At 41.4% G+C, this 21,241-nt stretch overlaps 1 protein-coding gene and 1 long non-coding RNA gene across 2 annotated transcripts in view; one reads left to right on the top strand and one right to left on the bottom strand.

The window, feature by feature from the left end:
• Positions 1-20,219, bottom strand: part of inppl1a (inositol polyphosphate phosphatase-like 1a) — a 27,128-nt gene extending 6,909 nt beyond the window's left edge. The window contains exons 1-19 of the mRNA XM_078246375.1: positions 20,041-20,219; positions 13,918-13,981; positions 13,178-13,325; positions 13,006-13,087; positions 8,680-8,826; positions 8,344-8,434; positions 7,932-8,021; positions 7,277-7,375; positions 5,493-5,643; positions 4,598-4,704; positions 3,952-4,054; positions 3,561-3,757; positions 3,245-3,362; positions 2,661-2,757; positions 2,403-2,541; positions 2,197-2,296; positions 1,703-1,791; positions 453-534; positions 166-255 (exon numbers count right to left, since the gene is read on the bottom strand). Of these exons, the coding sequence (XP_078102501.1) occupies positions 166-255; positions 453-534; positions 1,703-1,791; positions 2,197-2,296; positions 2,403-2,541; positions 2,661-2,757; positions 3,245-3,362; positions 3,561-3,757; positions 3,952-4,054; positions 4,598-4,704; positions 5,493-5,643; positions 7,277-7,375; positions 7,932-8,021; positions 8,344-8,434; positions 8,680-8,826; positions 13,006-13,087; positions 13,178-13,325; positions 13,918-13,981; positions 20,041-20,219 (2,173 nt within the window). The remainder of the gene's footprint in view (positions 1-165; positions 256-452; positions 535-1,702; positions 1,792-2,196; positions 2,297-2,402; positions 2,542-2,660; positions 2,758-3,244; positions 3,363-3,560; positions 3,758-3,951; positions 4,055-4,597; positions 4,705-5,492; positions 5,644-7,276; positions 7,376-7,931; positions 8,022-8,343; positions 8,435-8,679; positions 8,827-13,005; positions 13,088-13,177; positions 13,326-13,917; positions 13,982-20,040) is intronic.
• On the top strand, positions 19,095-21,241 carry LOC144515491 (uncharacterized). Its single transcript, XR_013501747.1, has 2 exons — positions 19,095-19,232; positions 20,091-21,241. It is a non-coding gene; the product is annotated as an uncharacterized LOC144515491 (long non-coding RNA).

The raw sequence follows: 21,241 nt of genomic DNA, 5'->3' as shown, positions 1-21,241 counted from the left end.
GAAAATCAGCCATTATTGCCAAATCATGTACTCTATCCGCTGCCTTAAAAGATTAAGAACCGGGAAAAAAAGAGTGACATAGTCAGACCAGGAGGGGGAGCAATCGACAGGAAGAGGAAATTAGAGGAAGTATTTTCGGAAGAATTTAACTATATCCACTCGTACCTTTCTTGGAGACAAACTGGGAGGTCACCCCCACCTCGAAGGTACCAAACACAGGGGAATGATCACTGGTCACGATATCATCTGTACAGCCTGGCAATCAAAAGAGCATATACTTAAGTCTCCTTGTTGATATATCATATTAATTGCTGTAAAATCCATATATAGAGGTTTATGATGTTTGGGTGAAATGACCCACTTTACCCAGTTGCTATAATTGCTAAAAAGAGCCTCTGTTACACTGAATTCCAACAAATGTGTGTTGGGTGATTTTCTGCTGATGGTCTCACCATAGGAGTTGCAGACAATGTGTGTTTCTGGGTATGACTTCCACAGGATCCTGTCACACCAGGACGGAACATTAGTCCTCATCTGGGACCGACAGAAAAGCGGAAGACACAGCAGAGTTATCAGTTGACAGAAATGGCTGGAAGGAAGTATATCTGTGATGTTGTTTTGTGTTAGGGGGCTTTCACACCCGCCTCATTTAGTTCGGTTGAATTGCACTAGGAGTTCCTTTTCCCCCTTGTTGCGGTTCGTTTGGGCAGGTGAGAATGCAGCAATCGCACTCAAATGCGTACCAAGAGAGGACCAAACAAGCTGAGAACTTCCTGATGAGGTGGTCTCGGTACGCTTTTGATTGAAATCTGGAGCGGTTCGTTTGTGGTGAGAACTTGGTCCGACCTCAAACCGCACCAACTGTGTGCTCCGCAACTCTGAGCTAAACAACTCCTGTAGTCAGGTGTGCTTTTGCAATCTCCGATGCGGCAGAAACAGAGACGGTTTAGAACTATAGAGTATCCTTGGCAGAACATGCAACGGTAGCAGCTTGCAGTGTTTCTCTCACAGAAACAGACTGCGGTCAAGCTCGTCGCCACTCGCATTTCCATGGTGAAACCAGCCTGCGCTAAAGTTGGAGACAGACAGCGGCACAGCAGAGCGAAGTCTCGGTGACAATGTCCGATTTAAATGAAATGATCTGGTTTTACCATGGAGATGCAAGAAATATTCACTAGTCCAGAACACAAGACCTTCTTCCTGTATTTATTTTTATTCAACCTTTATTTATCCAGGTAAGTCGATTGAGAACAAATTCTCATTTGCATTCACACAGTTACACATTCACACCCGGAAGCTGCCCAGTACAACCACAGTCTGATCTGCTGGCCACTGAGCAGCTCCACTGGAGCGGTTGGGGTTAAGAGCCTTGCTCAAGGGCACCTCAGTGGTGGTAATGAGGGAGGGACAAGCACTGTTCTTTCACTTTCCCCACCCAGATTTTATCCTGTCGGTCCTCCCGGTCACAAGCTCGCTTCTTTAACCTCTAGGCCACCACTCCCCCATATCCCCCTATTCTGACCAATAAGGGGGGTGAACATTCCTGCGTGATTTGTAATGACACATTTCGGTACGCTTGGATTTTTCCAGGTGTGAAACGAAACTGAACCAAGGGGAAACCGCTCCAAGTTTACAAACTCATCAACTGATTCGGACCAAAGTAAACAAACTATAGGTGTGAAAACGCCCTTAGTAAACATACCCCTGTGGCCTTCTGCTTCTGCCAGACATATGTGTCCCTTGAGCCACGTTCATAACGGTAGGTGGGTGGGAATGAGATCTCTTCCTCCGCTGCAAGCAAGCAGACACACATTCACTTTTTAGAACTCATAGCAGGTGAGTGGAAAGGCGCAACGTGTAGGATTTAAGATGTTATTATAATTCTAAAACGAATGGACGATTGCCGAGACAAAAGAAAGCCTCTCTCCGTTACTCTGCTTTTTGCAAGAGCTGACTGATTGGCTGTATTAAAACATGAACATACATATTCATCACAGACTGCTGATTGCTGCTTGTGTTGACACATTTACAGTATGTGTGATACAGTGATACAGAGAGCAATGTTTCCCAGTCAGCACGCTGCATTTAAAGTTAATCTCATAAGACGTAAAACCGATATATATTCCATTACGCACAGAGAGAGGAGGTAAACAGTACTGTAAGACAGAAGTCTGGGAGAAACGCAGGCATACGAACCAAAGCGTAGAAATACTTTGTTCTTCTCCCTCTCCAGGTTGAGCTGGTCCACCTTCAGCAGGGGATCAAACTCCTTCCTGTTAATGTAGTTCAAAATCTCCTGCACACAGACACAGAAGAGACAGCACCACAAAATGAGGTGTCACCCAGATCTGCTGCATTTCATCATTCTGTGCATGTGCGCCTGTGTTTGTGTTCTGCTTCACCTGTATGTCCATGTCCAGTCTGTAGTTGAGGTCTCCCAGCCAGAAGAGGTGTGTGAAGCGCAGCGAGATGTCGAAAGAGCTCAGTTGTTTGTCTCCTAGTGACAGCAGGCGGAGGATATCTAGGTAGTTTTGGTTCCTCCTGTAGGTGTCAAAGGTCATATGTGTCACAGGTACGGTAACAGTATATCCACCACAAAGGGTTAGAAGGTACAAGCCATAAAGCCATAAATAATGTGCGTGTTGAACTGTGGTAGGTACCTGGCAATCTTCTCATTCCCTGATGTCAAGTGACAGTTCACAAAGCCGAAAGATGTCCCGTTGAACATAAAGGACACACCCACAGCTCCTTTGTTGCCTAAAACAAACGTCAAAAGTAACTTACAAACTAAATATATGATTAACAAGTAATTGACAGTATAAGAAGTATTACTTTATTGAAAATAAAAACCAAGAACATTGAATAATTTTGATCCAGTTGTGAAAATGAATCGCACTAAAATGTCAAGGCACACTGCTATGAAAATATTTAGTTTGGGATAAAAGAAAAATCTAGTTTCATTCTCTTACTTTTAAAGTTTACAGAGTTTAAATGAATGTCATGGCATTTTAAACATACAGATACCAGAAGTTTTCTTCCTAATTCAAGTCAGATTTCTTTCATGTGACCACAAGAGTTGCAGTAATAAAATCCATAATGACCCCTTTAATTTCCCCTTTGTTAACAGAAAAGTCAGTGTTTAATTGTGCGGTTATTCCATTGTTCATATTTTCCTCTAGATTTTGACCATGAAGTAAAGCATGTGGAGGAAAAATGAAATCTGAACACTGAGTTCTGTTGTTACCCAGTGTGTTGGCGATGCCGGTCTTGACACTGGACATTCCCACGTGGCTGATCCGGTTCTCGTGTTCAGGTTTCACTAACACAGCAATTTTTATGTTCCACAGAGTTTGCACTGCGATCTACAACCAATGACAACAAACAACAGACAGTGATGAACCTATAGGCATTGTTTCTTTCAGTTTCAGTTTTGCCTCAACCTTCTTAAACGTAACATCTCCACTTTTTCTTCAAACCCCCCTCATGACTTAAATTAGTCAGGTGTGAGCAGGCACAAATAACACTACTTTAATCAAAGAATGTGATCTTAGTTTTCTCACCGGTTTATAATCCAGTTCGGTCTGTTCTTTCAACATGGCACGTAGTGACTCCACCCACTCGCGATCACACACAGAGTTTTCTTGGCTTCCAAACACATAAAGGTCATGAGGGATGGTGACCGTCATCTCATCTAGAGTTTTCCCGAGGCCACGACACAACACCCATGAGGCCTGAGACTTTGGCGCAGGCACTGAGCCTACCGACACGGACCAAAATGTTACATTCTCTTCAAAAATACTAACGTCATGTTCTGGAAATGCATAATGTGTTTTTGTTTTTAATGCAACATATGAACATATATACCTAAGTCAGTGTGTGCTATTTATATATGTTTATGTTATGTTGTAAAAATTAATCTGAACACACAAATAGTGTGTGTGTGTGTCTAACCCATATTCCAGCTGCCTATGAAGATGGAAATCATGTCTGGCTCGTCTTGGTTGGAATGTTTGTTCTTCATCAGCTGCAGCAGCTGGCAAAATGCCTCCCGCTTCTGAAACACGCACGCACGCACGCACGTACGCACGCACACACACACACACACACACCTGTGAGTGGAAGTTGCCTCAAAAAGGCACCTTGTTTTTAAGTAGCAACACTTACAAGCTGACTAACAATCTGTGGGCTTCCATTAAACCTTTAAGCATTTGAAATGTATATGAGTTTATTACTTAACAGCTCTCTCTTTTACAGCACTGTGGGCAGACAACTCTTTGGTATTTTCCATCATGTTTTCTTCATTAAAAGAGAAATTTCTAATAGCAATGCAGAGTTGAGAATCACATTACAGCACGGGTGTCAGTGGAAGCTGAATTCATAGATGAGATTTGTGTGTGGGTCCCTGCCACAAATCTTGGATATGTTAGTGTCCTTCATCTGATTATGAATATACAAATAAAAGAGATATGTGAGAGTATTTCCTTGTCAGTTTGAATATGAATGTGTCTGTAAGTGTGAATGGTTGAGTAACTGTAAATGACTTTGCTTTACATCTACAAGTGTATGATTGAGGCAATGTTTGAGTGTGTATGCAGACCTTGGCACTAGCAAAGATGAAGTCTTTCCTCTGGCTCTTGTCCTTCTCCTTCTCAAAAACAATGCCCAGTTTATTCTGCACCCGCTGAGACTTGATCAGCTGACGGACTGAGACAGACAGACAGACGGGAGACAGAAGGTCAGAGATAGGAAGGGAGAGAGAGAAAGAGGAAGAGAGAGAGAGAGAGAGAGAGAGAGAGAGAGAGAGAGAGAGAGAGAGAGAGAGAGAGAGAGAGAGAAATGCCGGGAAAAAAACAAGGTCAAGCAATAGATTGAGCGGGTTAAAGTTGGTTAAATTGAAGGAAGGAGAACGATGAAAAGCCATTAAATCCTCATATATTGTTTCATGTCTTTAACTCAAACGAGATAAACGTGTTGTTGTACACGAATCAATAGATTAAAAATAACGTGACAATTACACGAACTGCCGTGAGACCGTGTTGACAGATACCAACAAGAATATTATGTTATTACTGGCTTGGATATAAAAATACACTTCATCTCTTGCCCTGGAGTCTAGAGACATTTAAACAGTTTCCATGGTGGGATGCAGCTAAAACCGACACATTACTCAGGGTTTCCCACAGTGTTTTGTAGCAGAGGATGGCCACCGCGATCAAAATACAGACCACCTCCAATACCATCATAAACTAATGAATATACTTTATGACATAAAACATTATCTATCAGGTAAAAGAGTAGAGGTGCGAGTCGAGGATTTCCCACGCATTTAATGAATGTGGCTATTGTTTAGGCTGTCTACAAACTAAATTGATCTGGCTAACTTACTCTGTTAAACAGATTTCTGCTGACTCATTTCCTGGGGGAAACACTGATTACTCATCTCACAGTTTCAGAACATACAGGGGTCATTTTAAATGGAGTGTAATTCTCACTTTTGTCATGTGTGAAGGTGGTCCAGTCCTCTTGGCTGTCCTTCACCTTCTTCATCACTACCAGTCGTCCTCCCTCCACGTCCACCGACAGAGTGTACTTCTGGCTCTTTCCTATCTTTGTCAGCTCTGCCAGGTAAACATCCAGCTTTACCTGAAGTGTATCAGGGGAGGAGGATTAAAACACACACAAACTCACAGAAACTAGAGGTGCTTGTAGTGCATTTATAAAAGTGGATGTGTGCACAGAACTTTCAAATCATAGCAAATCCTCACACCACCAGGGGTCTCCAAAATGAAAGTAGTGGACTCGTCTGCACTCTGTCCCTCTACTGTTATCACATACAAAACAAGCTTGCTGCTTCTATGGCATTAACAGTGTTAAATCTATATAGCACGATTGGAGAACTAAAAACTAAAAGGAATTTTGATGATCACACACAATATCCTGAGTCTCTCAATTGTAGTTTTCGTAAACGGTTTGCAAATTTCTGTTCTTTTTCTGTTCTGTTCATCACATACTACTCACATATACATACATACGTACACATATAGACAGAAATGTTTTCTGATTTTGAGTCATAGCGAGAGTGATGGGGTTTGTGTGTTAGTGGCGAATCAGGTGCCACGTCTTAAACCTATCTCCACATCATAACAACACCTGTTCCTGTGCAACAGGAAGCTGTTGGAAGGCGGTCACAACAGAGGATGCACACTTGGCTGACAGCTAGTATTTTAAAATATTCACCTCTTCTTTCTTCTCTGTCTCCCCCTTTTCCCCACCTATTCCTAATGGTAATTATCCAGTTATTTCATTTTACCTCTTCACCCCTACTATGAATCTTTCATATTATTCTGACTTTTCCTGTGTTTTTCTCTTTAAGTCTATAAGTTATGTTGTTGGCATACTTTCAAAATAAAACAACTATAATCTTATGCGCAATAGACAACATTTTAGTTATGCACATTTACATGCATAATCATTGTGAGTGGGAGTATGAAACCAAAAGTGACAAATACCAAAGCCACTGTGGATGCCACAGGAAGTGCATTACAAACATTTCTGTTGGCTCACATCAGTTCTGCTGACGAAGTTCTGGCAGTGTGTTGAGGAATATATGACCTCACACACTGTTTTACTGTAATTCAGGCTCAGTCTGTCCTCTGTGAAACAAAACCAACATCTCTTGATAGTAGCATTTCATTAATAAAATATGCAGGCATTTCAGCATTCTACAACAGATGTCAGGTTTGCCTCCAGACTAAATCAACACATAATAAAATAATCTTTTGCCGTGCTTCCTTTTCCTGTTATAAAACAGGCAATATGAAAGATTTAAGATTTTGATTTAAAACGTGCGTACCTAAATTGACAATAGAGTGGAGTCAAGCTTAAATGTCCCATAGGGGCAATTTGGCTTTGAGATCATTGAGTGTCTTAAATAAGTATGGGTTCACTTAAATAACTGCTACAATTACAGGTATTTCTCACATTACCCTTCCCTGATTAATTAAAGGGTGTAAAAAAATAGTTTCAGTTTCAGCTTTTGGCACTTCCAATAAAGGTCCAAAGCTAGGAACAGATGATATCATCAACACAACTGCCTTAATATGGAACTCATATCACCCTGCAGAGTGTGTCTTTATGAGTGTGAGTGTGAGTGTGTGTGTGTGTGTGTGTGTGTGTGTGTGTGTGTGTGTGTGTGTGTGTGTGTGTGTGTGTGTGTGTGTGTGTGTGTGTGTGTGTGTGTGTGTGTGTGTGTGTGTGTGTGTGTGTGTAGCTGCACCTCGAAGGCCTGCACAGGGATGGCTTTGCTGTGACGCATGGAGAGAGGAGGAAGGGAGCATGGCGAGGACAAACTCATGTCCTGGAGAGCTTTCAGAGCCTGAGGTGACAAAGAGAGAGGGAAGAGCAACCACAATTAAAAGAAAGAAAGAACAAGAAAAAAATTAAAGAGGGAAAAAGAAATGAGGACACACAGACACACACACAGTATTGTTTTCAGCTTCAGTGTTGGTTTCAAACAGTTTCCCCATTTCCTAAATGTGATCTAACAGGAGCAGGGAAGGTGGAGCCAGTGACATCACATGAGTTAAGACATGCAGACTGATTGCATTGAGGCCATTTCCTTCCCAGGCAGCTAAAGCCTCTTCTTACAAATGAAGTCAGAGTAAAAATAGTGTCACTTATTAACATGGCAGAGCAGGTCAAACTGAACTTCCAAATCAGGGATAAAAGCAAAAAGGGTAATTGGTGAGGTACACTGTGCTAGAATCTTGTTGGGCATGATGAGCTTTAATTACTTTCCAGTTATGACCTACATGGCACACCTTCTGATTTGACTTTCTTAGTATTACACATTATGCAAATACTTTTTAAACAAAGTTTGCTCTGTCCAAAAATGTGTGTGAGTGTGTGTGTGTGTGTGTGTGTGTGTGTACCTTCTTCTCTATGGAGGACAGCAGGTCTTTGAGAATTGCCAGCTTGGTCACAAGGTTCTCCAACTCTTGGTCTCCACCATGATTTACCGACTGATGGATAAAAAACAATAACATTTATAACCCATGTGTGGTTTGAAAAGAAGAATGGGACATAAGTATGTATAGGTCCCACTATGTGTTAAAGCAAATAAATAGCCATTTTTCATGAACTTGCCTCTCTGTCGCCTATTCTGACTGGCTGCTCTGTGTACAAGCTTTACTAGTTAGCCAGGCTTAAACAAAAGTATTGTCTTAAGGACATTATGTAACATATTCCATCATCTGTGAAAAAATGTATATTTTCTCGGAACGCCTCCCCTTGCTTCCATTCTAACTTAGACACATAAACATACGAAGAGACAAAGATGCGTACCTGTTGGATCATCTTGGAGACCATGAAAGCACTCTGCTGATCAAAGACTTTAGACAGGATCTCCAGACCAGACAGAACCTTATCTACCTCGCTATTTGGGGAAACAGAGAGAGAGAGATCCACAACTTACTACATTTATTATATCTGTGCATCTTGGGGTTGCACAATGAATTACACAGGACTAATAATCACGTGATTCAGTTATATTTGTTACATTTCTTCATCAAGTTTATTTTGTGTTTATATTTTTGTTTGTATGTTTTAATGTGTAACATGTGCCATTGTGACCAATATGGAATATGTGTGTCTAGAGATGTGCTGGTGTGTCCTTCTTACCCATTAAGGCGTTTACAAGAGGCCACTAGTGTCTTGTTGAGGTGAGGCAGGGCGCAGGCTCCCTGTTTGACTGCCTCTAGGTCCAGAGCATAGCTGCCTTTCAGGTACTCATGGGAGATTGTGCTCAGACCATTAGCTGCTGGAGCACTAAAACAAATTAAAATAAAGTCCAATGAGTATGTATAACCATCTTCACCACATGCACATAATTTGCCTGCTGTGTTTCTATTACTTTTATGCTACTTTTATTCTATTACTGTCATATATCTTTAAATGTTCAGCTAAACTACTACTAAAAAATCACTGATACTTAAAACAGTGAGTATCAATATTGCAGATAAATTGCAACCTCTACTTCCTCTAAGATAGAGAGCTGACTTATGTCTAACCTGCCAGACACGCACGCACGCACACGCACGCGCGCACACACACACACACACACACACACACACACACACACACACACACACACACACAGTTCCCTTTTTGGTTTTACAGAAATACTGTACAATACCTCCTGTGAGATTTATTTTCTCATTTAACTTTTAGTAAGGCTAAATAAAACCTCCTTTTGGTGTAACCTCTGCAAGTAAAACTTTAAGTACATGTTCCTGTACCAAGCCTTATCTTTAACATGCAAAGTCTGTAAACCAGCAGACTGTTAAAAGTGTTGAGTGTAAATGAAAAGATGATGTCTTATGCCTTTACTGTTTCCGACCATGATGTATTTTGCACTCATTTAGGATCATTTAATTAATCATATGTGGAAAGTATCACAGCTGATTTCCATGGCCGATTTTACGCTTCATTTCCATGACAACTGATGAGGACCGCTGTGACAGAAAACAGGATGTAGCTTCACTGATTTCATCTACAGTTCAAACTGTGATAATGTTTACTGCAACACATATATTTTTGGTACTTATTTCATCTCTTTGGGAAAATTCTACCTGTAGTTAGTTAGTTGCATCCAGAAATATTAGAATGATGAATTCAGCCACCTAACTAACTTCACAATAGTCTGAGGGAAGGCGGTAATCTTTGTTCATTAATATACACAGATCTGAGCAACACACACACACACACACACACACACACACACACACACACACACACACACACACACACACACACACACACACACACACACACACACACACACACACACACAATCACAGCCGTGCATAATCTCTGACCCATGTGAGCACACAGGCAGAGTGGAGATTATTAATATATGTGTGTGTGTGTGTGTGTGTGTGTGTGTGTGTGTGTGTGTGTGTGTGTGTTTGTTTGCTAATGAACATGTGTGTGAGAGTGTTTGTTAAGTTTGATATTAATATGTAACCATATTTACTGCAGGATGTGTGCATGCCATGTGGCAGAAAACAGTGAAAGTGAATGGGGGGGGAACAGTGTGTTCTGTAAATGTGCTTGTTTGTTCATATAATCACTGATACTTCTGATACTATTTTTGTGAGCAGAGCTGAAATAATTGCTTTAACAGCGAAGCAACATCCTTCCTCTGTGTGTGTTTTGCGGTTGTGTGTGTGCGTTTTTAAAAGATGGTTGTGTGTGAGTACTACATGGTTAACACGTTGGTTAAGAATCCCTGCGAGTAGTTTGTGATTTGCTTCTCAGCGCTTACATAGTATAATGGCTAAGCCTAAAAACTTAAAGCCACTGAAGGGCTGCTATACGGACTTGAAACAAACAAACAGTCTATGGTTAGTAAACTAGCTGACGCACTCTATTCTACCTTACACCGCTCCGTAGCCTAGACACTCACACACTAGACTCCAATAGTCATTGTTGCGTTTTGATGGACATTTATTGATCACAATGTTCTTCAAATGAACGTGCAAGAATCCATGTGTCCATTAAGCGCTCCATCTACAAACATTTACACATCCACATGAGCGTTGCGGTGTGTAGCGTAACCCTGTTAACTATTGAAAGGTTCCTACCTAAATAGATATCACTCAAAAGCACACTAGTGACACCAGTGGACAATTTGTGTCCTACATAGGGACTATATCGACTCAATATCGTTATCGCAATATCACGTTGCGCAATATTATATCGAGGGGTGCAAGATATATCGACTCAATATCGTTATCGCAATATATCGAAAGTGTTCGCAATAAGTATGCAATTTTTATTTTATTTTGTGGAGCGCTGCGTCCCCTCCGTTGGCTGTGTGGCTTAGTTGTGTTTGATTTAGAGCCCGTTTGAAACACTATAATGATCATGTTTCATTGGCCAGTTACCGTGCCACTTGAACATGTTAGTGCACGCAAAGCCCGTCTACGGAAAGCCGTTCCATTCCCTATTCAGCCCCATTGTACCGAATTTGGTTGCAGTTCCACCAGAGTTCCATCAAAGGTGACGTCCAGTGCTAAATGAATGGGACTCATGGAGCTAGACGGCAATTCTGTCTTTCGCCTGATTGTCGTTGAGAAATCTCAGATTTGATTGTAGCTGGAAGTCAACATGATTGCAGGTCAAAAGTTGAATGAACGAGTACTTGTGTCCTTTCGATTTCTTACAGGCTGAGTCGTTGTTGCCCATAACACGCTAGCATTCTGCTAATGAATGCTGATTGGTCAGTGAAGGACTGACGACGATCGAGATCCCGCTGACGGCATCCGAATCAGACCAGAATGTCAGAGTGAATATTGGCGTGGTCTTTAAACATTAGCAAACTCCTTTCTAGCACGTGTATTAACAGGAGAGGCTAACTGTCAGCTGTGTTGTCGATGCTTCGAGAGAACAAAGGAAGCGAATCAAGTGCTTGCCGTAAAGCAGCATCTCTGGCCGTATATGTGTATGACGTCATTGACATTTTAAAAGGCTTTTTAGAACAAAAAAGCCACTTTCAAAAAATCTAACACCCAGCAGTGTGTATTTTCCTGTGTGTATAGCCTTTCGAATGCAACATTCAAATTACTAGACAAAAAATGATATCCTGAGAAAAGTGGATTTTGAGGGGTATAGCTCCATAGACCTCCATTCATTCTGCACTGGCCTGTGAGCGCCTCCTATATGGAACTCTGGTGGAACTGCAACCAGTTCAGAAGCCGGAAGTAACGAGAGAGTGGAATTTTTTCCCTTATTAGAAATTCTTTGGTGCACGTCAGCGCAAGGGGCCACTACGTGACAAACCCTATGGATCGTACCATGTGACGTGTGTGCATATTTCAACAGAGTGACAGTGTAAGTGAAGAAATAGATAGAGACAACTAAACGGAACGAATCAGAGAAGAGAAAGAAAAGTTGTGTCCTGTTCTCTTTATATATTTTATACTGTACAACCAGTAAAACATATCCTGTTCTGTAGACATGGTCGTTATTTATTTACTTATTCATTCATGTTGTGCCAGTCCAATATGACAGTCAGTTGAAATAAACCTTATGTCAGTGTTTCCTCTATGTTGATAGCATAGTGGCGGACCGCCACGGTAAAATTTCCAGCGCCACGGCATCAGAAATAGGGCAGACGCACAACAGGGTTTCCGCTATGTACACCGCGCACCACCGCTCCTTCAGCGGTTTATGAAAAGTCATAAACTCGTAGCGCCGTCTGCTCTACTGAACTCAACCAACTGTCATCCGCTCTCTCTCCCCCCCCTATGGTGAGCAGAGCAACTGGAACAGTGACAGGACGTCATCACTCGCGAAGTTATGGAAACCAAATAAACAACAGGGCGAGTACTACTTCACTCCATAAGTGATTAACAGCGACGAAAGCCGAGACGTGAAATCCGCCCTCACACCCGTGAAACGTGACAGCTACAGTTTATTGGAAAATAGCATTGTGATGAATTTACTGTCCCAGACCCCAATTTAATCAGACCCCAGATGAGACAACAAGCTAACGTTAGCCACGCTACTGTGACGGCCCCTCTGCCTCTGACTCGCCGCTGCAGGAGTCTGTGTGTATTCCTCCGACACGCTGTAGTAACGTTACTGATTTAAAACAGTTTTCCAGGTTAGTGGGGGTGTATACCGCTCAAAACCAACATGAAAAATGTAGCTAGTAATGTTCACTCAGTGTTTTGTTTTGTTGTTAAACTGTGTGTAAAATGAGCGGTGACGTTAAATTACCCTACGGTACCGTCTATTTTCTGGATGGTTTCAAGGTAACGGTCGGTAGCTTACATAAGTCGGTAGCTAGATAAGCCCGTACTCTGACGTCCATATCGCAATATTCATAATCGATATTGTGCAACCCTAGTCCTACACCCAAAACAAATGAAAATGGCTCTTACACATAGTATTATTATTGTCAACTGGACACAATAAAGAAAGTCCTCGGAGACTTTGTACCTGTCTGTGGGTGTGTCTGCTCCAGGGGGGGTGGAAGTGGAGGCAGAGCGAGGGGGGAGGGGTGGCTTCTCATCCTCCCCATCTACCAATCACAGATCAGGAGCGTTAACATGTGACAAAAGGAAGCCAATCACAGAGTGTGCAAGTGTGCTTGTATGGGCTCTGGGGATACCTGAATAGTCCCTGTCATCGCTGACAGCCATTTCCTCTCTGTCCACAGCATAGAGCAGGGTGGTGACCAGACCCTGGCTGGGCTGCAGATACAACAGCACCAACTCTGGTAATGTCTTAAACCGCTTAGGCTGCACGCCCTGAGATGTCTGAAAGGAAGAGGCAGGAGGATATTCAAGGAGACAGGGAGAGAGGGAAAGAGGGAGAGAGGGAAAGTTATGCACATAACAATAACACCCAAACACTTCAGCTAGAAGTAGTCATGTTATTAAAATCCCTGGTGGCCCCTATTGTTCCACATGTAATGTTGTGTAAGCAAATATGACCCAGTGGTCTAAATATAATTTAAACCAGGAAGAACTGTTTTGGTAAACATTGCAGATGTCTGTTATGTGGCCACACAGATAGTCTAAAGCACCATGTTGTGTGTGTGTGTGTGTGTGTGTGTGTGTGTGTGTGTGTGTGTGTGTGTGTGTGTGTGTGTGTGTGAGAGAGAGAGAGAGAGCGCGTGTGTGGATGGTGGGGACTTCACAGCTGTTGGGCACAACGCACAAAGAGGCTGCTGTTAGTGTGCGTGTGTGTGTGTGTGTGAGAGAGAGAGAGAGCTTAGAGCCAACAAAAGCATCTCTGCCTGCCAGCTGCTACTGAAGCAAATACATTTTTGGTGCACACACACACTTGACCTCAGCGGAGTGTGTGTGTGTGTGTGTGTGTGTGTGTGTGTGTGTGTGTTCTCTCTACCTGTACAGCCAGAAATCCGTCCTCATCTGGGAGGATTCTGTATGTGTGGACATGCTTCTGAAACCTACGGAGAAAGAAACACCAAAGAGGAAGAGAGGACGGTCAGAAAGTTGGAGCAAATGGAGTGAAAAACTATTATACTACTATTGTTTGATTCAACAAAAAACACCATTTCAAGGCAGACATGCACACTACTACTACTACTACTATTCTCTTGTACCTAACCTCAGTGGATAGGGGCGTGTGCATGTATGAGAGCGAGGGGGGGTTTAAACGCTGTAGAGAGCTTCAACCTGTTGCTGTCTGTCACAGTTGTGAGCGGGCTTTATCCTTACAGTAGCATGATACAGTAGAGAGCTAACAGAGTTGAAGCTAGTGTTTATACATTGTAAAGTAACAGTGATAGTACTGTAAACTAAAGAACAAAAAAACTAAAAATTGTGAGATAGGATACAGATTAAAAGAAAATGATCTAGTCTTTTCTTCAATCGCTCACATAATTTGTGCTGTTTCTTTCAGTCAACAACTATGTATCAAACTTCAGAGTCTGAATTGCACTTATGATTGAACCACAAGCTTTTTTTTTGCTCAACAAATTGCAGATCAACGCTCTGACATTGTGACTGCACAGCCGTGACTACACGCCTGCAGCCACAAGCTGGAGTTGAATGATTTTCATGTCCGCACTTTATGTCTGCTCAGTGGACCGGACACAAAATGTTCAATTTGCCAAGCAAATGTTGTGGCTTATGTCTGTTGGTGTGTATACTGTATGCGTGTGTTATGGTTGTTCGTCTGTTTAGATGTGTGGGTGTAAGCCCAGCAGCTTACGCCTAACACATAAGTAATGCTTTTAGTGCTGCTCACACTGTGTTTATTATTTACAGTATGTGTGTATACACTTTATAAACTGAGGGAGGGATACATCCATGTTGGGCATTCATCCTGCCCTGACCCCTCAGCTGCTTTTCCGGTCTTTCCAGGTCAGTGTCCCACAGCTAAACAGTAAACACACAACTACAGCATGGACTGGATTAAAATATAGTACTGAAGTAACTTTATAAGAAGCGAAGCCAGTTTTTGTTAGACTTGAGCATAAGTGTCACATTTAAGTTAGCTTATTTAATTAGTGACGTTATTCATACCCTTCTTAGAAGGACATAGCGACATGGAATAAACCTGCATTTGTTTCTGTCTTAATGGGTCAACACAGATCATCAAACCTGGTTTCACATACCAACCAGGGCTCAACATGGGTCTGACGATTAGATGAGTTCTCAATATCATCAGTAGCACAATGGGTTGGCAGCATTAGAAAATCAAATCAACATTTTTGGGGAGTGTCAGGCTGGCAATTTAAAACTATTTCTGGAAATAAATTATGACACATTTTTCGAGTTGCTCTCACTGTGTTGTAACCTTTGGACTATTTCCTTACTGAGGGCAATTATGTTTTTACAGGCTGCTTATCACCAATTCCTGCTGTAGTGGCTCGGATAGCAATAAATACATTCATTTTTGTGTTTTTTAGGTATTCTTGCTTTTATCTGACAGCACACAGAGAAGAGGGGGGAAGACATGCAACCAAGATCTGAACCAACATTGTCAGAGTTAAATAATATGGGACTTAGCCAGATAAACCACCACCAGGACACTGAGAACATAAGTTCCCATGTTAAATTGATTTATATACAGCTCATTTATCAGATTGTTGCCAATAATAGCTTCATATGTCACGACTTCAGCAGTTGGTCACACTAAACAGTATAAAGTTGATAAATATTTGCTCCTGCCTTTCAAGGCCAAGCAGTAAACACAGTCAGTGGGATGAACTGTTCATTTTGTCTGTGTGGCCTCTGAAACCATATCCACATTTAATCCTGTCATATTATACACACAATGCATTTTAGGTCTCGTAGCACAGATTCCATACGCAGGAGTCACTGCAGTGTACAGTAGTGTGTGTGTGTGTGTGTGTGTGTGTGTGTGTGTGTTTGTCTTCCTGTTGGCAGCTGATGAGATTCTCTGCAGGTCTGTGGAGTAAATACTATTGTTTCAGTAGCAGCAAAGTTATAACAGGGGGAGGGAGACTGAGAAATCTATGGGACCCAAAGCATACAGTGTGTGTGTGTGTGTGTGTGTGTGTGTGTGTGTGTGTGTGTGTGTGTGTTCGTGTGTGTGTGTGTTCAACAACAGTCTGTCTTGTAATGACTGCCCCACTGACTCCCTCTGTCCTGTTGGCTTGGCTTAGAGTGCCACCTCCTCATCCAACCTCAACCTCAAGTGCAGCAGGTCAGTTTAGTCTCCGCACTGTAAACTGTATCAACACACTCCACTGACTGGCTGAAAATAAGATGACCCTTATTTATATTAAATCAATCACAAAGGAGAGAGACTTCACATCTGTATCACAACACATTTCTACAATATCGCAAATCTTCACCACATTTAATATGTGATCACAAAACAATGCAATGAAGGACTGTTAGCTATACAAAATGCTATAAATATATACACAAACCTGGAAACTGGCTATTTAAAGAAAAAGTATACATTTAAAAAATTCCCAAACCCACTAACTCCACAAGGCAATAATATGTACACATAGTCACACGCCTTTCTGGTGAGGAATGTTTTCTCAGAAACATCTAGGTTTCAAACACATATAGAAACACAGAGATCCTGACATGTTTAGACGCGCTGCACTAAGAATAAAAAACATCTTCCAGACACGAAAAAAAACTGTCACAGTGATGCATACACACATGATTAAATTAAACATATGGCCTCACCTGATGGTCGGCATCTCTCTTGTCGGAATCTAAAAATGTGGCACTGCAGCTGGAAACATTAGAGAAATTCCTTAGCTAGAAAGCTGTTTTTTCAAATATTTCAATATTTATTTAGTTATTTTGTTGGGCATTTTAGGCCTTTATTTGTATAGGACAGCTTAGACTTGAAAGGGGAGAGAAAGGGGGGAATGACGTGCAGCAAAGGGCCGCAGGTCAGAGTCGAACCCGCGCCCGCTGCGCCGAGAAGTAAAACTATATACATGTGCGCCTGCTCTACCAACTGAGCTAACTACACACATATAAGATAGGCTTACTTTGTCTGCATCATCTGTAGCACATAAATACCAAACCCTCCTTGCACACAAATACTAAACACACTCAGTAAGCAGGTCAAAGTGGTCACTTCCTAAAAAAAAGTCTGCATGCAGACACACAAAAACTCAAATTCTGCTAAATGAAATGTAAACTAAGGAAGTGAAAGGCAAAGGCCGAAAGACAAACTGGCCCAGGAGTAGCTTCTGTAAAGTCACAAGCACAAACACTCTTTCCACCAGTCTATTCTCAGACAACAGCAGAGTGGAAACACTTCCTAAACACACTGATCTCTCCAAATCTCTCAAAAAGGAAGTACACATGTCTGTGTAGGTAAGTCACGAGGGAAAGCTTAACAAAAGCCATGTCTAGTAGCAATGTTCAGGTAAAAAGAAACATTTAGTCATGTACATGTTTCTTGTGCAGGGACCTAAAAGAGGTCACCTGTTTAAAAGCAGTTAAAATGAGCAAGTTTCACAGAATTGTAGAAAAGTGCCTAAAACCTTACAAGAGGTTACAATACAATGATTATTTCAGCTTGAGGAAGATATTGTATCTCTTAAAAAATATGACATATGTATTTACTAATACATGTCTACAGGATCAGCTATGGTGAATTAAAACCAGCTAGTATGACTTTGTTTGTTTTAGTAGACTAGAGTACCTGGTATAGACATCAGCCCTGAGCATCCAGTATGCCAAACTAATATATATATATATATATATATATATATTTTTTAAATCGATTCTTTTTAAAAGAAGGATCAATATTACCAACGATTCACCTAAATATTTTCTGTTTATACGGTACCGCTGACGGAAACTACATCATATCTGTTTCCAGCAAAACAGAAAGCAGAAAATGCAGAAAATACATGTTATGTACTGCTTTACAAATGAAATAAGTGTCAGACTGATTGACTGACATGTGATGTGCATTCTTTTTCGGAAAAAAAAAAAAGAGAAATCGTTGATGTAGATATATTGTCTCTAAAAGTGTATTAATAAACTTTTGTTTTTCTTAAAGAGGGAAAAGAAAATCGCAATACTAAATACTATCGAATCGCAATACTTCTAGAATCGCAATAAATGAAAATTGCAATAGAATGGGCACCCATGGATCATAAAAGAATCAAATCGTCCCAGCCCTACAAACTAAGGGCACGACTAAAATATGTGTGCCATTCAGCAGTGAGGAATTTTTAACACATCTGATTCAGATTTAACTTCCTTTTTTTACTCAGTAATATTAGCACAAGTTGACAAGAATAATATTCAAATGCTTGCATCTTTTCTTCTACATCTTCAGGGGTTGTTGCGAAATACTGATTCATTCCTGTTCTCAAAGATATCATTTATAAAGACAGACAGCTTGTTTCTGTCATATTGATCGAACAACACTGGTCTACATGATCTGTGACTGGGTATTTAGATGGGGCAATACTTTTGCCATGTTATGCTACGGTTACTTTTTTAATAACTTTATGTGGCGGCAAAACGCCTTGGTAAAAAGAAGTAACATTGTTTGTCAGCAAAGTTTGACTAAAGCCGGTCTCTATAACAAACTTAAGTTATCATTAAGGAAACTTTCTGAGATTAAACAAAGTCCATGATGTGAAAGGTGAAAGGGGAGAGGAAGGGAGAGGTGAAGGCGGTAATATATCGGGAAACGGATGATGCATGGATGTGAGGAATGTTGTTGGTCATAGAGTGACCTACTGAATTAGTGCATGAATTAGTGTTCATTTTTGTCTCCAGTATTTATTTTATTAAGCCAGGAGCCAAAATAGGTTGCAGGCTTATTTTATCCATTAACATGAGAACAAGCCTGTCTAACAAAATAATGAATTACTATTGAGTCTGGTGAATTTAAACATTATTTGTCAGCAGCTGGTAGATGTTCACATTATAAAAAATGTATTTCCCACCCTGGTCTTAACACAAAGCCTTTAAACAGGTAACTCAGCATGGGGTAAACTATCAGATAGGGGATGTAGGTCGAGTCAATGTCAGAGTACCATGTCACATGGCATAGGCCTTATTTCCTGCATCTGTTTACCTTTGTGTGGGAGCTGGGGGGCTTGTTAGTCATTGTGGTCATTTGTAAGTTTAACATCCCTTTTCCTGGGTCTTGCCTGAGTCATTGTCGAGTGTACACAATGCTAGCGGCATTGGTGGTCTGTGTATTGAAGCTTGATCATCTGCTCTGGGGTACAGTATGGATACATGTTCTTTTACTCAAGTCAGTAGGTGGTGAAGTTGTTTATGTTGCTTGCTTAACATGGGGGTGATTGGTGGCAAAATCTCCCTTGTGTAAATGAGGGTGGGTGTTTCATCACTTCGTTTAGTAAAGACTATGCCAGGCCCTAAACTCTGAAGCCCTGACATACAGGTTATTGTCATGTTATGATATTATACTGTGTGAGAAGATAGTTTGTGTAACTACTCAGCTAAGCCAGCTGCTTCACCACTGCACTGATCTTATATGAAACCTTAAATTAAAACACCAGCAAGGCTTTACCACTGATGAAGCCCTGTAGTTGCCTCCACCACCATTCAGTTTCAGCGCCCTGTAAAAACGACGCTGCAGGCAACCACATCAGACACAAGACAGACAGGGACAGCCCTAAAGTTGTGTGCCATGCTGGAGTTTCACTGCTGGGCAGACAGACAGTCTCTCTCTGCCACTCACTGACTTCCAGGAGAAAGTAAACAAATGTGTTTGGCTGAAACCTTGTTAAACACTGGCTAACGCAGGCGTCAACTAACGTTACAATTTGATCAAACGATGCAGGAAAGTTTGTGTACAACTTAGAAAAGCTTGTGTAGCTAGGCAGTGACTCTAACACAAAACCCAATATATAAGACATGTGCTAGCTGAAATACTACCTTAAAATACCACTTTAACTAAAACGTTGGCAAAGCTGCTAACTTTTCCTTGTAAACGAAGCCAAACGAAGCCGCACACACAAGTTAACAGTTCATACAAGCTTCTCTTTTCTAAGACTAAGTTACTTACAGTACACACAAAGCGTAAGCCCCGTTGACACTCTCACTGTCCCGCACCAGGAAGCTGCCGTCTCTCCCGGCCCGGGCTAGCTGCTCCTCGGCCGCCGCTCGACTCAGGTCTCGGTGATACCACATCGGCGGTGCGGGCCCCAACGGACAAACACCACCACCACCACCACCCCCGGCCATGGCCACAGCCCTTCAAACCGGGTTCAACTCAAACTGCTTCCAGACTTCTCCGAGAACCTCCCAGCCTTCCTCCAGACTAGAAAAATAATCCAGTGAGAGAAGCGCAGAGAAAGTAGCATAAACTTTATTCCGACGGAGGTTAGAAGGCGTGAGACAACCGACGAAGGGGCTACAAATTGTAAATTTGTTAAATTACGCTATTTGTGGTTGATTCCTCCGTTCCTGAAAGAATCCTCTTTCGCTTCCCAGTCCCACGGAAATCAGGGTATGTAAATCAATCCACAGCCACACTGGAGACTGGGGAGCAACAGCGGGGACGACACGCGTCACAACGAAATATTGTCAATAAAAACACTTCCTGTTAGAATCTTCAAAATAAAACATCTTGTTGAGGAAATTACTTTGAGACACTTTATTTCATAGGCAAAGTCACCCACAGTTTGTTTCCTGTTGTGTATCTTCAGCCAGCTTGACAGAGCTCCCTGGAAAGGAGGGATGAAGGGATAAAGAGACTGGGATGGATAAATAGAGAAAGAGAGGAGGAAATGCACCACATGGATGATCTTGGGGGAATTGTCGGGTTATTGTCATTTTATGATATTATACTGTGTGAGAAGATAGTATGTGTAACTACTATTGTCGGGTCTCTTATAGACTCTATATGTTTGTGTTATTATTATTATTATTATTATTATTATTATAACTAATTCTATTTTTTCTATTTCTTATAATACTTTCTGTATATTTTCCCTCTATGTCTATTTAATGTGTATTTGTGTTATTCTGATGTGTGTACATTTTTTCTTTTCTTTTTTTCTTTTGAGCTGCTGTAGCACAGGAATTTCCCCAGTATGGGAGTAATAATGTCTATCTTATGTTATCTTACTCTATCTGTAAAGTATCATAAGATAATTTCTGTTGTGATTTGACACCATAAATAAATTGGACTGAATTGAAAGGAGGGATGGAGAGAAATAGAAGTAAAGGAATTGACTAATAAAGAAGAGGGTCAGTGGTGAAAA

Source organism: Sander vitreus, chromosome 3, assembly GCF_031162955.1.
Source record: "Sander vitreus isolate 19-12246 chromosome 3, sanVit1, whole genome shotgun sequence".
NCBI classification, from domain to species: Eukaryota; Metazoa; Chordata; class Actinopteri; order Perciformes; family Percidae; genus Sander; species Sander vitreus.
The sequence above is the reverse complement of the archived record's forward strand: the minus strand, read 5'-3'. Positions and strand labels throughout refer to the sequence as shown.